Here is a 15,976-nt window from a genome sequence, read left to right on the forward strand (position 1 = left end):
GACGGGCCCTTCGACGGGACGACAAGTCGTTAGTCATCGACATCGGCGGCAGGTCGGATCGGATTGCGGTGGACCGCCTCAAGCGGACATCGACCAACCACCACGGTTGGCCCTTCCGCCGCGGCGAGGCCGCCCCCCTTCCACGTTGCCCCCCACTCAACCGCCCACCACCACCCCCCCCCCCAACGACCCACCAGGGGTCGCTTCGGCCGGGTCATCAGGACCCCCCTCAAATTGACCCTGCCGGTGCAAGTCGATTCTGGGGGGACGTGTGTAGCGGCTACCGCTGGGTTTACACAATCGCCTTGCACCTACCAAGGACGCGGAGCGATCACCATGCCGGGCTCGTCCAGGACGCCCGGGCAGGCCCGCGCTCAACTTGCCAGACCTCGGCCGGGACACCCGGACACGCCCGGCCACGCCCGCTCTCGACTTGCCAGGCCACGTCCGGGACGCCCAGGCATGCCCGGGCATGCCCGCCCTCGACTTGCCAGGCCGCGGCCAGGACGCCCTGCCACGCCCCTCTCGCCTTTCCCGGGCAAATGCTCCGGGATAATGTGTGTATATATATTGCTGCCCGATAAACGGGCTTTTCAGAGTACCTGAGTTGTTTTGTGACAATAAAGAAACTCGGACGAATTCCAGCTTTTTGTCGCGTCCATTCCTCCGATTACGTGGGAGCACAGCTCCTTCAACATATTTTGTTGAATGTCACTACTTTTCTATACTTTGCCACATGGCACATACCATATATTAAAGAGCCTCTTACATGCCCCTTGCATTTCCCCCGTGAATGGGGATATGGACAACTCCAAACTCTCCACTGACTTATAAATTGAACATAATGTGCCATGACATATTCACAACAACACAGACTGTATTTGTGCTTTTAGGACCTCAATTTATTGTGAAACCCTTCACACATTCAAGTTTCATGAAAAACATAGGCAGGAGTCTTCTTCTGATAAACAATTTTACAACAAGGGTGTCCTCCCCATAATCACACATGGCAATGAAACATGGACTGCAGCAAAGATTGAGTAAAATTGATGTTCAAACTGCAATGGAAAGATGCCATCGGCACATGAGGAAAAAGGGACAAGAAAAACAACTAAATCAGATAGAAAACTAGGGTGGGTTGCACGATGGAAGTTCAAGCACCGTTTAGAAATAAAATCCTCGTCACAAATAGAAAATTTGTAAGCATGCTCTCGTTGTTTGTTATCTCCATATTCGGGTTTTAGGAGGTGGGAGACAGTTCTCCCAGAACTTAGAACCTCCACCTCCTTTTTTCGTAAGGGATGTTTCTTCATGAACCAGTTTGTGAAACTTCATTCTCATGGCTTTGTTCCAAGGGCTCCTTTTAGAATACTCACTGAACCTCTTACAGCCTCCACCTGTAGCTTGTTTGTCATGATATTCACCAGAATGCTTTTTAAGTACGAAGTAAGGGTTTTCTTGATCATCGGGATTCCCTGTTGCTCTGACTATCACTGGTACAATGTAAGGTTTCTTCAATCTTGAAATCCTTTTAACCTCATTTTTCATATCCTTTATTTCAGATTTAAACTCTCCTGCATGGATCTTCATATGCGTTTTCAAACTGCCTTTTTGAGAGAAACATTTATCACATATCGAGCATTTGTATGGTCTTCTCTCCTGTATGGATCCTCATATGTAATTTCAAATGGCTGTTTTGAGAGAAACCTTTATCACATATCGAGCATTTGTAAGGTCGCTCTCCTGTATGGATCCTCATATGCAATTTCAAATTGCCGCTAAGAGAGAAACCTTTATCACATATCGAGCATTTGTAAGGTCGCTCTCCTGTATGGATCCTCATATGTGATTTCAAATGGACTTTTTGAGAGAAACCTTTATCACAAATGGAGCATTTGTGAGGGCGCTCTCCTGTATGGATCCTCATATGTAATTTCAAATGGCTGTTTTGAGAGAAACCTTTATCACATATCGAGCATTTGTGAAGTCGCTCTCCTGCGTGGATCCTCATATGTAATTTCAAATGGCTGCTATGAGAGAAACCTTCATCACATATCGAGCATTTTTGAGGTCGCTCTCCTGTATGGATCCTCATATGTGAATTCAAATAGCCTTTTCTAGAGAAATCTTTATGACATAACGAGCATTTGTGAGGTCGCCCTCCTGTATGGATCCTCAGATGTAATTTCAAATGGCTGTTTTGAGAGAAACCTTTATCACATATCGAGCATTTGTGAGGGCGCTCTCCTGTATGGATCTTCATGTGTGTATACAAATTGCTTTTTGTCAAGAAACCTTCATCACAGACAGAGCACTTGTGGGGGTGTTTTTCAGTGTGGATCCTCAAGTGCATTTTGATGTCACTCGTTGAAGCAAAATCCATTCTGCACACATGACACTTATAACGTATTTGCCTTTCTTGAACCTTTTTGTGTTTGTTTAATTTAATATTAGTCTTGGTGTTGCGAGGCCCAGACCTGCACTTGTATTTTATACGAAGTGAGTCTTGATCTCATGATTGTTTCTTCAAAAAAGGCTTCTTCCTCACTGTCAAGCTGTGACTGGACCCCATATTACTTCTCGATTGTTCTGCAGTAACAAAGAACACATTTTATTTTTTGGGGAAAAATGAAAGTGCAAAATATTTAACACATTTCCGAAAATTATATATTTTCTCAACCTAAAATATTGCGTTAATTTTTTTACGTTTCCACTCACCAGTTGCAAAACAGGAAGCACTTCCGTTTGTCATATGAATATCATCTGAACCTTCCTTTGCGATAAATGAATCGTTGTTGTGTTGTCTGCCTTCCACATTTACAGGAAAGACATCACCTGTGTACAAATCAGCATCAGTCGTTTGCAAGGAAATGAGATTGAGAACCATCTCAAGAGTTCTCAAAACATGTCACACCATGGAATGTATACATTAATTTAAATACAATAATGAAGTTAAAGATTGTTAAAAAGACAAATTCAGGATGTTAAGTGCTATTGAAGCAGTCACCCTTATACACCACCCGATTTAACATGACCAAGTCCTGCTAAACAGTAGGTTATTGGAAGTAACAAGCACGCTCCTGGACTGGACCCTCCTGGACCCAGCTGGCCCTGGACCCAGCTGCTCCTGGACCCAGCTGCTCCTGGACCCAGCTGCTCCTGGACCCAGCTGCTCCTGGACCCAGCTGCTCCTGGACCCAGCAGCTCCTGGACCCAGCTGCTCCTGGACCCAGCTGCTCCTGGACCCAGCTGCTCCTGGACCCAGCTGCTCCTGGACCCAGCTGCTCCTGGACCCAGCTGCTCCTGGACCCAGCTGCTCCTGGACCCAGCTGCTCCTGGACCCAGCTGCTCCTGGACTCTGTGTCCTTCTCTCCTGACAATGTGGAGAAGTTTCTGTCAAACCTCAACTCTGATTCTGCAAATGGACCAGAGGGCATCAGCCCATGGGTCATAAAATCCTGCTCTGCTGCCCTTTCACACCCTCGCTCTGGATTCTTCAACCTCTTTTGCAAAAGGTCATCTGCCATCTGCTTGGAAATCTGCCAACATTACCACTTCACATAAGATGGAAAAGCAAATCCTTGCAACGTCAGACCAATCGGGCTGCTCCAAATTATCAGCAAAGTCATGGAATCCATCATTGCTTCGGATATCAAATCCTTCCTCTTCTCCAATGGCGTAATCTCTGATCATCAATTTGGATTCAGACGAGGTCATTCTACTCTGGACATGCTGCTTATGCTGTCTCAACAATGGATGGAGGTCCTCAATGCCAAACAGAAAATCAGAGCTGTCTCCCTTGACATATCACATGCCCTCGAAACGGTCGGCCACTCCACCCTGCACACCAAACTCTCCTCTTGTGGTATCCATGGAAACCTCCAAGCATGGCTTGTGGACTTCCTCATCGGTCGCAGTCAACGTGTGGCCCTGAATGGATTTCTCTCATCTCGCCTTCCTGTTCCGGCTGGAGTTCCACAAGGCAGTGTTCTGGGCCCTGTGCTTTTTCTGGTCTTCATCAATGATCTCTCCGACTCTCTGGAAAATCCTCTTTCTCCTTGCTGATGACTCCACTCTCTGCCGCTCCATGCCACATCCTTCAGATCTGCAGGCAACAGCCTCCTCACACTCTGCAGACCTGGACAAAAACAGAGACTGGTAAAAAAAAAGTGGAACATGTCTGTCAATCCTGACAAATCTCACTCTCACTATGTCTCTCAGAAAAGACCATCTGGAAAACCCTCCCATCGACTTTCTCAACAATCCTCCCCAAGAAGTTCTGTCACTCAAGCTTTTGAGGCTCACTGTCTGCCATGATCTTTCCTGGGAAACCATATTTCCAAGCTGGCCTCCAAAGGCAGTCGCCGAATGGGCATGTACCATCATGTGAAGTCCTTTCTTGGCACCGATGAGCTTCTCACCACATGCAAAGCTTTCATCCACAGCTTGAGGGAATACTGCTCTCCCCTCTGGGCTGGTGATTTTTCCTCACACCTAGTTCAGCTGTATGCTGTTGAAACCAAAGCTTTTAGAATCATTGCTATCTCCCACGATGAAGTTGATTCTGAGGGCCTTTCACTCTCTCATCACAGGCAGGTTTGTGGTCTTTCTGTCTTCTGCAGACTCCTCTCCAGCCTAGCTCTCCCTGCTCTGTCTGTGCTCTGTCTGTGCTCTGTCCCCCAAACATTACTTCAGGACACACAAGATCTGCCAGCAACCCTCTTCTGGTGAAGCTTTCAAAATCAAGACTCTGCTCACCTTCACTCTTTTCTCCCACCTTTGGAACAAACTCCCACACACTCTTCCATCCCACTCCTCCCTCCAGGTCTTTAAAGCAGCTGTTCACCACTATCTCTTATCTTCCCCCATCCAAAACCTTCATCTTTTCTACCCCCGCTGATACACCCAAAATCTACCTTTTCCAAATTCCGACTTATTTCCTGAAAGTCCAGGTTGTTTCGACTTGTTTTATACCATATTATCCCCCTCCGCCTCCAACTCCCAGCCCTCTCCCTTCCACAGATATACCAATGCCCCTATTCTCTGCTGTTTTGCTTTCCTCTCTCTCTCCCCCTCCCTATATTACTATCCTGCGCTTGCGAAGCGAAAAGCGGGGTGAAGCATTCATGTACATATGTACATATGTGTCTGCATTTCAGTAAAGTTAAGTTTGTGCCATGTCAGCATTTTAAAAATTCATTTCCTCGGCAACCGTTGGTACGATTGACATGACATTCTCACCATGGGAGGGCCTCCTCCTGTAGAACTGCAATTATGACGTCATCCTGTCATCAGTACTTTAATTATGACGTCATAATTCGACAAGTACAACGCTTGATTCGATCAGTATGAATTTTTTTCTCGACAATTTTGTCCGATTGACACTAAATTTTCATCATAGGAGGGTCTCCTTCTGTTGAATATTTTAATGCTAATCATGACGTCATAGGTCATGTGGTACAGGCGCCATCTTGGAAAAAAAGAAAAACGTTGCACCTCTATATCTCCAAAACCACTCTAAGGAAAAAATTGAAACGTGGCTGGCTCATTGTAAAGAACTCCATATGGGGAATAGGCATTGTTAATGATTGTCATTGGTGTCATAATTGTGACGTAATAATTAGACAGGGACAACGCTTAGTCTGATCAGTTTGAAATTTATTGAGCATGATAGATGCAACAATGATTTAGAGAAGATAAATTTATGACATCACTCATGTGGTCTGCCAGCCATATTGGATCAAAGAAAAACAGAAGAGTTGGCTCACACCAAGTTCATTGCGCAGGGTAAGTATTCTATGAAAGCCATCTAGTTTGTTTTTGTGTTTTATGTGTTAGCTCTTACACGAGCCTCGACTTTGTATACAAAAAAAAAGAATAAAATAAAATAAAATAAAGTAGAATGGCACTCAGCGGTACATTGTTTTGACTTCAAAAACAGTTGGTGGTTTAAATCAGTCAGCTGATATGAAAATCACATTCAAATTTGAAGTCAATTGGATGAAAATTGAGGATTTTAGAAATTTGGAAAGGTTATTCACCTTTGGCCTGTGTTGAGCTTATGGCCTATGCTGATCTCAAAAATAGTTGTCAGTTGAATTCACTTAGCTAATGTTTGGTTTATTCACACAGCAGTTTGAACGGAAACATTTATTATTAGAAGACAGTAGAAACCCTTTAAAAGGACATGGAACGAGCATACAAAATTATATCTACCTAGTAGTGATATTACCTCGTAGTAATTATGACGAGTAGCGATATTTTGTGAAGCAATCGAAAAATATATAGAACGACACGGAAGGAACCCACAAACAATAACCACAGCCACGATAACAATCAAGTATTAGAAAAGATCTATATTTTCACGTGTTTGTCTTTCACACTGAATGAAAAACGTAAAGGTAGAGCATGCAGATTGTGATACATGACGATTTCAACGATATGTCCAGCCTGAACGGCATAGGAATGAAAATGGCAGTGTGTGGAGTCAGCCATTGTACCGCCATAATGACATCACATCACCCCTGTCATGTGACCAAATCCTCAGCTCTGATTGGTGTATGTTTGAGGGGACAGACATACATACTATTGTGTCGCTCAGCGATTAAGACCACTGGGTGACGAATGGCCGATCGTTTTTTAACTCTGAGGCAGCAGCCCGAAAATTGGTGGTAATTTTTGGTACACGCATGATGAAAGGAAACAAAGCATTTACCTAACGAAACACACGGGCTTATTCCTGAACTCACCAAACATGCAAACACAACCAGGAAATTTAACAAATAAGATTTAATGACAATAAATCAAGACATGAAAAGATCTAAATGAAGGCAGAGGTAACAATTTCCTACCCGAGGTAGCTCCACACGCAGACTCAAAAACGGACAAGAGGAAAGATGAAATAAAAGCAAACCCCCCTTTATGCTGGTACTCAGCTTTGGCCTCAACGAGCACTTTAAGTCACTTGGTAGTCGATGATACTGGTGAGGTCAGTCAACAAAAGGACCGCGCATGTCCAAGTGCCCCAAAATGGCGCCTGTCAACAACATGATAACAATGAGCCATGAAGCAGGCAGCCAAAACGTCGTCCTCAATTCCTGGCCAGCAAGCACAACGCGGCCCTCAATTCCCCCGAAAGGCACCACAGCCGAGCCCCTCCTCACACCGGAACTGCAAAACCCGCTCTCTCAGCATCAGCCCACCAAAAAATGCCAGCCACATTTTTGTGCTAAGGGACCAACAATGGCGAAGCCTTCTTGTTCATACAAAAAGTGACCGAGAGCAGATACGTGCTCTTCTTCTTCCCTCCCTCACAAAGCTGCCCACACAACCAAGACCTCCTCATTCTCTTCAAAAGTGCACCAAAAAGGCCAGCCTTCTCCTCACAGGCACAAACCAAAGATGGAAAACCTTCCTCTTCGAGCCAAAACCCCAAGAGAGCGAGACTCTGTCCAACCGTCGTATCTTACTTGAACTTTGTCTGATGTCACACAGACAAATCATGAACCTCGGGGGCGTGGCCTGCCTGTTCTACCCTTCTGGAGGCGGGGCTTACTCACAGAATGGCTGCTTCTGCTTGCAGTGGATGGTTGTTGCTGTTGTTGTTGTTGTAAAAACGTAGGGAGAAAACAACCGAGCAATCACATACTGGGGAAACTAATCTTAACCCCTATCTAATTACCATAGCTCCACCCCTCGCGTGAACACACGGAAACAAACTTAAGTTCCAGTTTCCCTACTTAAATACATCAAGAAATTTCCTACACGTCCATGGTCCATGCCATAACTATAGAGTCCTATCTTTACTATGGGATTCCAACATCTACCCCCACAAACGTAATACATACATAGTCACGTGAAAAAGTAAGTACACCCCATGTAAAGTTTTGAATTTTTCAACATATTTCAACATACAGCTATTTGATCTTCATTTCAACAATATTGACAGATAAAGGTGATATAATACAACAAATATCATGAAACATTTACATTTTGTAGTCCATTGAATAATTTAAATAAACATAAATGCAAATTTTGCATGTGGAAAAAGTAAGTACCCAGCCAAATTGGCCTCAACAGCACAGGACTCAAGAAAATGATGAAATACCAAGATCGCAAAAATGAAGTGAAAAGTCAAAGAGCGCTGAAAATGTACCAGTGATTATTATCTTATCATAATAGAGCAAACGCACGTGGTTATGTTTGTTTGTTTGTTGAGATGCACCTAAGACGTCTTCTTCTATTACTTCAAAAAAAAAAATTACCCCCAAAACAGTCCGTGAAATCTTAATTACGTTTAGACTGCTGAGACCCCTCAGAACTTTGAACTTTGATGACCCAAAAGACCCCGAAGACAGAAAACACCCTGAATACCCAAAAAGACACTGAAGACCCAAAATACACCTCAACACCCTTAAATACCCCAAACAACCAAAATACCCCAAACAACCAAAATACCCCAAACCACCCATAAGGCCCAGAGGATAAAAAAAGATCCTGAAGACCCAATGGCCCTGAAGACTCAAAAGACACCGAAATGGTCAGATGCCTATCCCACTGAAACGACGTGTGGTGAGTGACTCTATCTTATTAGAATAGAGCAAACGTATATGGTTATGTTTGTTTCGATGCGACCAAAACGGCTTCTTCTTCTTCACAAAAAATTAACACCCAAAGCACTCCGTGAACTCTCAATTACGTTTAGACTGCTGAGACCCTCAGACCCTTGATGATCCTTAAAGCCCCAAAAACCCTCAAGACCCTCAAGACCCCACAAAACACCCCGAAGACCACAATGACCCTGAAGACCCAAATTACCCCGAAGACTAAAAAATAGACCCATAAGACCCAAAATACCCTTGAAAGCCCAGAGGATCCAAAAGACCATGAAGACCCAAAAGACCATGAACATCCAAAAGACGCTGAAGACCAAAAACGTCCTGAATACCCAAAAGGACGCTGAAGACCCAAAATACCCTTAAGACCCTTAAATACCCCAAACAACCAAAATACCCCAAAAACACCCTTAAGGCACAGAGGATAAAAAAGACCCTAAAGACCCAAGAGACCAAAAGACACCGAAATGGTCAAAGATGCACATCCCTCTGAAACGACGTGTGGCGAATCACTCTATCTTATGAGAATAGAGCAAACGTATATGGTTATGTTTGTTTCGATGCGACCAAAACGGCTTCTTCTTCTTCACAAAACATTAACACCCAAAACACTTCGTGAACTCTTAACGACGTTTAGACTGCTGAGACCCTCAGACCTTTGATGACCATTAAAGCCCCAAAAACCCTGAAGAAGACCCAAAACCCTGAAGAAGACCCAAAACACCCCGAAGACCCAAAACACCCCGAAGACCCAAAACCCTGAAGAAGACCCAAAACCCTGAAGAAGACCCAAAACCCTGAAGAAGACCCAAAACACCCCGAAGACCCAAAAACACCCCGAAGACCCAAAAACACCCCGAAGACCCCAAAACACCCCGAAGACCCCAAAACACCCCAAAGCCCCCCCAAAACACCCCGAAGACCCCAAAACACCCCAAAGACCCCAAAGACCCCCCAAAACACCCCAAAGACCCCCCAAAACACCCCAAAGACCCCCCAAAACACCCCAAAGACCCCCCAAAACACCCCAAAGACCCCCCAAAACACCCCAAAGACCCAAAACACCCCAAAGACCCAAAACACCCCAAAGACCCAAAACACCCCAAAGACCCAAAACACCCCAAATACCCAAAACACCCCAAAGACCCAAAACACCCCAAAGACCCAAAACACCCCAAAGACCCAAAACACCCCAAAGACCCAAAACACTCCAAAGACCCAAAACACCCCAAAGACCCAAAACACCCCAAACACCCAAAACACCCAAAACACCCCAAAGACCCAAAACACCCCAAATCACCCCAAATACCCAAATCATCCCAAATACCCAAAACATCCCAAATACCCAAAACACCCCAAATACCCAAATACCCAAAACACCCCAAATCCCCAAAATGATCCAAAAGACCATGAAGACCCAAAAGACACCAAAATGGTCAAAGATGCCTATCCCTCTGAAACGACGTGTGGTGAGACTCACAGAGCGTGCCGAATCACGCTGGTTGCAGCAATTCAAATGATAAAAAACACAACTATGCAGAGATATTTAAAACGATACCTGGGAATATTATTACAAACAAACTTCAGTTGGAAGCTGTTCAATGCTCAGTGATGATCCTCAAAAGAGCCCTTCAAACAAAACTTTGAGAACAAGAAAATTTCACAACTTGGTCCGTGAAACTTGGTTTTGTATTCCTGGAGGGTGGAAAACTGGATTATCATGACATACGAATGAGCTTTATATGCATAATGCATAGGGGGCATGATTATCTACAATTTTGTACCATCTGTGTATATCTTTTTAAAATATTAGTGCCTGTATGTAAAATTTAACAAATGAGGAAATATTGCGAATCACGTACATGACGAGCTAAATGAATAAACCTTCAGATAATGTCAACCGGGGATTCCTTGAAGGAAGGGCCGGGAAGATATGCAGACCAACACACACACACACACACACACACACACACACACACACACACACACACACACACACACACACACACACACACACACACACACACACACACACACACACACACACACACACACACACACACACACACACACACACACACACACACACACACACACACACACACACACACACACACACACACACACACACACACACACACACACACACACACACACACACACACACACACACACACACACACACACACACACACACACACACACACACACACACACACACACACACACACACACACACACCAGTCAGCTGCTGCGCGGCGGAAGGGCTAATTATATGATCCGCATCCAGATCTTGATGATCCAGATCATCCAGATCCAGATCTATGATTATCCACCAAACTCTAACCAATACGTCCTCGTCACACACGCAAACTGTAAACCAACTTTCGTCAGAATCCATGCACAATGTTTTGAGATATCCTACTCACAGAAAAACAGACAGGGGCGAAAACATAACCTCCATCCACCTTTGGTGGCACAGGCAAAAAAAAAAAAAAAAAATCACAGAACATAAAGGTTACTTTTTGACATGCTATGTTGTATTTTCAAAATGTGTCACGTACCAGACTTGGGTATTAATCCATGACCCTGAAATTGGAGACTGTAGAAATCACAGCCCGATTCCACAGAAACCAGAAACGTTGTCCAGGTGCACATTTTGGGATCTGAAAATCTTTTCACAGAAACTAGAAAGTTCCCGAAAAACATTCTCTAAGGTGACGAAAATACTTCCCAAAAGAGATGAACCTGCAATGTGGATATCTTGCGGCTTCGAAAAAGAATTCATAAATTTACAGAAGTCAGCATACATTGCAAATTGTAATTTCTCTTTGGCGAGAGAAAGGAGCTCAGTCCGCAATGAATCCGACTCAGTACAAGCTCGAATAACCTTATGATTCTCAATTCCAAGATTATCAATCACTGCATGGGCTGTTTCTCCTCTCAGGCCTTGGGACTTGAGCCATTCCAAGAAGCTATCCATTTCAACAATGACTTGCCAAGGATACAACGCTTATGTTAATCACAGAAATGTTAGACATGTTATTTTCTTAACTCAGTTTGGAATGTTTTTCGAGCTATTATCTCATCCAATTTGACCATGTATCCAGCTGAACGGTAAATGTATCCACCTTGATCACATTTTGACTGACCATATGTAAGATAGACACACTCGCCTTTGAGCTGTGAAGCACGTGGTCACAAATGAATGATTTGCCAGTACGTTATCCTGATGAGCCCATAAGAAGGGCATAAGCTGCATCGGCCACTTTAATTCCATGTATTTGCGACCAAAAATCTGTCTTCAAAGACCTGAGCACGTGGATGCTATCCTAGTTTGAAGGTGATGGCAAAATTTACATGTGCAACATCAGCATTATGTTGCGTTCAGTGTCATAGTTGATCCTCGTGTTGAATACACACGTACAATCGTACATATACAGTATTAGGCCGAAAAAAATATATTGCTGGTCTCTTGTCAGACCAAAGTTCCAGAATTGATGCGGCGATGCGGTTTTTTTTTTGGGGGAAAAGCATGGATTGCACATATAAAGGTGTTGTTTTTTGTGTCCTCATGCCTTGCGGGTTTTTTGTGTCCTCATGCCTTGCGGTCCTCCTCATCTGCCGTGGGGCCGTACAGAGAGAAATTAAAGACAGCCAATGGGACTGGTAGGCCTTTTTAGCCACGTCGCAGACGCTGCTAATAGAGTGCCCTCTGCTGTTGTTGTTCTTCTTGTTCTTCTTCTTCTTGTTCTTCTTGTTCTTGCAGAGAAGACAAAACCTCAAAGCTCCACCCATTGTGGGAACCATAGCTCCACCCATTTTGGGAGAGGCTTCATATAAACAAATATCCACCATTTTATTAACTCGCATAGCTTTGAGGCCTGTTTTGTAGGCCCGTGGTGTCTTCCTCTCTCACAGTTTTATTTCGAATCAAATTCGATATATCATTCCATTTTTCACAGTCGCTAACATAGTTTTAGACTCGGTTGAAAAAAAACGGGAAGAAAATCCGATGAAAGTTGCCCTTTATTGAACGAAATGAATTCTCAAAGGCCTGTAACTTCAAGTCCATTGAGATATTTTTTTTTTACAATCACGGCATGGTCAGTCATACACCGCCCGAAATAACAGACGGGAAAATGCCGAGATATTTTTAAAATTCGTCCATTTGATGACAATCGTCACGATGAAATATTTAATTTATACGTCGTCACAATAATGTGGAGAGAGGAGCATAGCTTCGTTCACGTGTCGCTACACACGAGAAATTGCTGAGATATATTTTTTTACAATCACGGCATGGTCAGTCATACACCGCCTGAAATAACAGACGGGAAAATGCCGAGATATATTAAAAATTCGTCGCCACACACGGGAAATTGCCGAGATATATTTTCACTTTGCACAAAAATAACATCAAGTAATCGAATCAATAGGAATGTCCTGTGCCTATAACATCGACGTTATAGGCACAGCTGCATCTAGGCATTGTGTAACATCGACGTGGCTTTTGTTTTAATTAAAACTTTTTGTACTTGTAAATATAATGAACACAAGCTTAAGTTATTTTAAAATGTATTTATTCTGAAAATCATGAAGTTCTTCAAGCATATTATAGACTGCCATTTCGTTCTCGAGATCGCCTCGCCGTACTGTCAAACATTCCAATGCGTCGATCGCGTCAACACTGCGCATGCGCAAGTGGTCTAACAGGCCGATGGTCTCCCACGATCTCTTCTCCCAGTCCACCAGATTATCACAGACACTTACAACTTCATGACAAACGAGATAGGATCCGGGCCTAACTAAAGAGATCACCCGCAGCTCTCTAGGCCTTCTGGTTGCTTCACACGAACCCGACAAAGAACGTCTTCGTTTCAATAAATGACAATATCCAGCCGATTGGATTAATGACGTCACGGCACACAAAACTACTCCTATCTTTGGAACGGCTTGTTGGATTTGGACAAACTAAACGTAGTTTTGAAGGGGAGAACCGTGCCCATACCGTGCCCATACCAATGGCGACCCTCACAGACCCGTACTTCCCGAGATAGCGCGCCGGCCCGGCAACAACAGGCGCACGCTGTTGTAGGTCCCGTTGGAAATTTAAAAAAAAAAATTGTTGACACGCAGGGTCAAAATCGATGCGCGCGCTGACCAGAGACCAAAAATATATTTTTCTCGGCCGAAAGACCTGTTTTTATTTTCCTTTCACTGCAATTGTCTCACACACATGCACCAAGTAGTCTCCACTTTGCTGGAAGTTAAACTTTTCAGGTTCAACACGCATAATCCTGTCATCTCAGAAACTTACAGTTATATGTAGCTGTCTGCAGCAATGGATTAAATAAAATATAACAATAATAATAACTTTATTTGGTTTAGGCCTGAAATAGAGTGCTTCTTACGTCAGTGGGATACTTGGGTTTGCTTCTGAGAACCAATCAGATCAATCTGTGGTGGGATGGGTGAGAGGCCGACTCGCAGAGTACCATTCAAAGTTGCTTTCAGATTATTCCTGGTCTTTGATTTTGTGCCAATCACAAGTGAAAACCCTGACACACACAGGTATGTGGTGGTGAAAGGTAACAGGAACTTAATTGCCTGCTATGACTGAATCTGTTAATGTAAATCCAAACTTTATATATCCGGGGTCGTGTTTTCTGACGATGCGTTTCACCTCATTTTAGCAACTCCTGAAGTTGCGCCACCATCATCTGTTTTTCTTTTCAGTTAACGGTCCATGTCGTCAAAATAAAATACAGTAAAAGTAAAACACAGCAGCTTACCTTTTCGTGTGAACACGAGATGCCCGAGACGTTCTCCACACCGAAAGCACCTTCAATCAACCAAATACAGTCAATGGCGAAACTGCAAATACCGAATCCGTGAATGTTACGGATGGAAACCCTCAGATCATTTCCGATTTCGGCTTTCAACTCAATCTCTCTCCATTTTCATTTTAAACAGCATCTTTTCAATCACAAATTAATACAATAACATTATATATAACTTTTTTCGTGAGGTAAATTTTACGAGCACTCGTGAGGTAAACTAATCACCTGCCTTCTCAGGTGGTTATGATGTTCACGGACCACGTGGTTGCACCTTACGGCCCATTGATGGTTACGACCCACCGGTTGAGAATCTCTGGCCTAAACGACTTTTTAGAGAAGATAGTCCAACTTTAGTTTTGGATGTAGCAGATGGGACCGACATTTTTTTTTGGACCAGCGCTACATAGATCCCTCACCCATCAATCATCTACAACCTTTGTAACATCTCCTCATTTAGAGGTGACATTGGATGTACAAGTTAATTATAAAAAACCTTCTGCCTGGTTTGTAGTTAAAAGGAGGAATGAGGTTTAACCATCGTTGTAGGAAGTTTAGTGATGACGTCGTTTTAAACAGTGCAATGAATAGGCCTAAAATAAAACGAGTGAAAAACACCTCATTAAATGAACAATCAAATACCTCAACATACATTTAATAAAAACTCGTTTAACTTATCTTCATTCCCGTCATCAACGAACAGAGAATTATTTTATCTTTGAAAGAAAGTTTTACAGATCTTTCTCAGTATTAATAACTAGCTTCACTTTTGAGCGCCCGAAATTCCCAGGCAAACGCTATAACGCACCAGGTTTACAACCTGTGCGTTAATAAAATGAGAATCGCAGAACAAACCTCTTCAAATGATCAGATCCTATCGCGTGAACCTTTGTCGAAGGTACAGCACGGCACGAGGTGTACAAGCAGATAACCCGGAAGTTATTATCGTTATTGAATACTTCCTGTTTACACACATCGTTATTTTTCCTCTTTCTATGAAGACTGTTTGTGACGTCATGCAACGTGCATGACGTGCATGATGAAGTTTGTGTTTGTATGTCGCCGCCACATTGCAGTTCGTAAATAAAATTGAAGATAAAGAAGAAGCAGGGACTGCTTCCGGGTTAGGAGTGAACCACGTGCGAGTGAGCGCTGCTCTGACCCCAATGGCGGATTAACGCACGTGCATGTGGTCACGTGCCCAGGGCCTCCAAATTCAATGACGTCATGCAACATTACTCCCAGTGCTGAAAATTTACGATGTGAACACCCCCATCTCCCTTGCCACAGATGCGTCAAATAACGGCTTTGGCATTGTGCTCATTGAAGCCGATTGGCTGATAGCAGATGCATCACGCAGTTGAGCGGAATTATGCGCCAATTGAAAAAGAGTTGTGTGCAATATTTTTCGCCTGTTGGAAATTCCACGACTTTGTCTTCAGGCAGACAACGATATACACCGATCACAAACCGCTAGTCGGTATATTCGGTAAACCCCATACACAAGCTTAGCCCACGACT

The 15,976-nt window shown here is 43.6% G+C and overlaps 1 protein-coding gene across 2 annotated transcripts; it reads right to left on the bottom strand.

Annotated features, from left to right (window-relative positions):
* Positions 1-876: 876 nt before the first annotated feature.
* On the bottom strand, positions 877-15,405 carry LOC137413309 (uncharacterized). 2 transcript variants are annotated; one of them, XM_078770429.1, is made up of 4 exons: positions 15,311-15,405; positions 14,411-14,492; positions 2,719-2,835; positions 877-2,589 (listed from the first exon to the last, which is right to left on the bottom strand). In XM_078770429.1, exon 4 carries the CDS (start codon positions 2,381-2,383, stop codon positions 1,628-1,630), a length of 756 nt encoding a protein of 251 aa, XP_078626555.1. In that variant the 5' UTR covers positions 2,384-2,589; positions 2,719-2,835; positions 14,411-14,492; positions 15,311-15,405; the 3' UTR covers positions 877-1,627. The 2 variants fall into 2 exon arrangements, with proteins under 2 accessions (XP_078626555.1, XP_078626556.1); XM_078770430.1 differs by lacking the exons at positions 14,411-14,492; positions 15,311-15,405 and having other exon boundaries at positions 2,719-3,100.
* Positions 15,406-15,976: the final 571 nt, after the last annotated feature.

The sequence above is a fragment of the Myxine glutinosa genome, chromosome 1, assembly GCF_964187855.1.
Source record: "Myxine glutinosa chromosome 1, kmMyxGlut1.1, whole genome shotgun sequence".
Lineage (NCBI taxonomy): Eukaryota > Metazoa > Chordata > Myxini > Myxiniformes > Myxinidae > Myxine > Myxine glutinosa.

What these genes read in the sequence shown, in the direction of transcription:
- LOC137413309 (XM_078770429.1), bottom strand. Translation starts at nt 2,383, where the DNA reads ATGGATTTTGCTTCAACGAGTGACATCAAAATGCACTTGAGGATCCAC.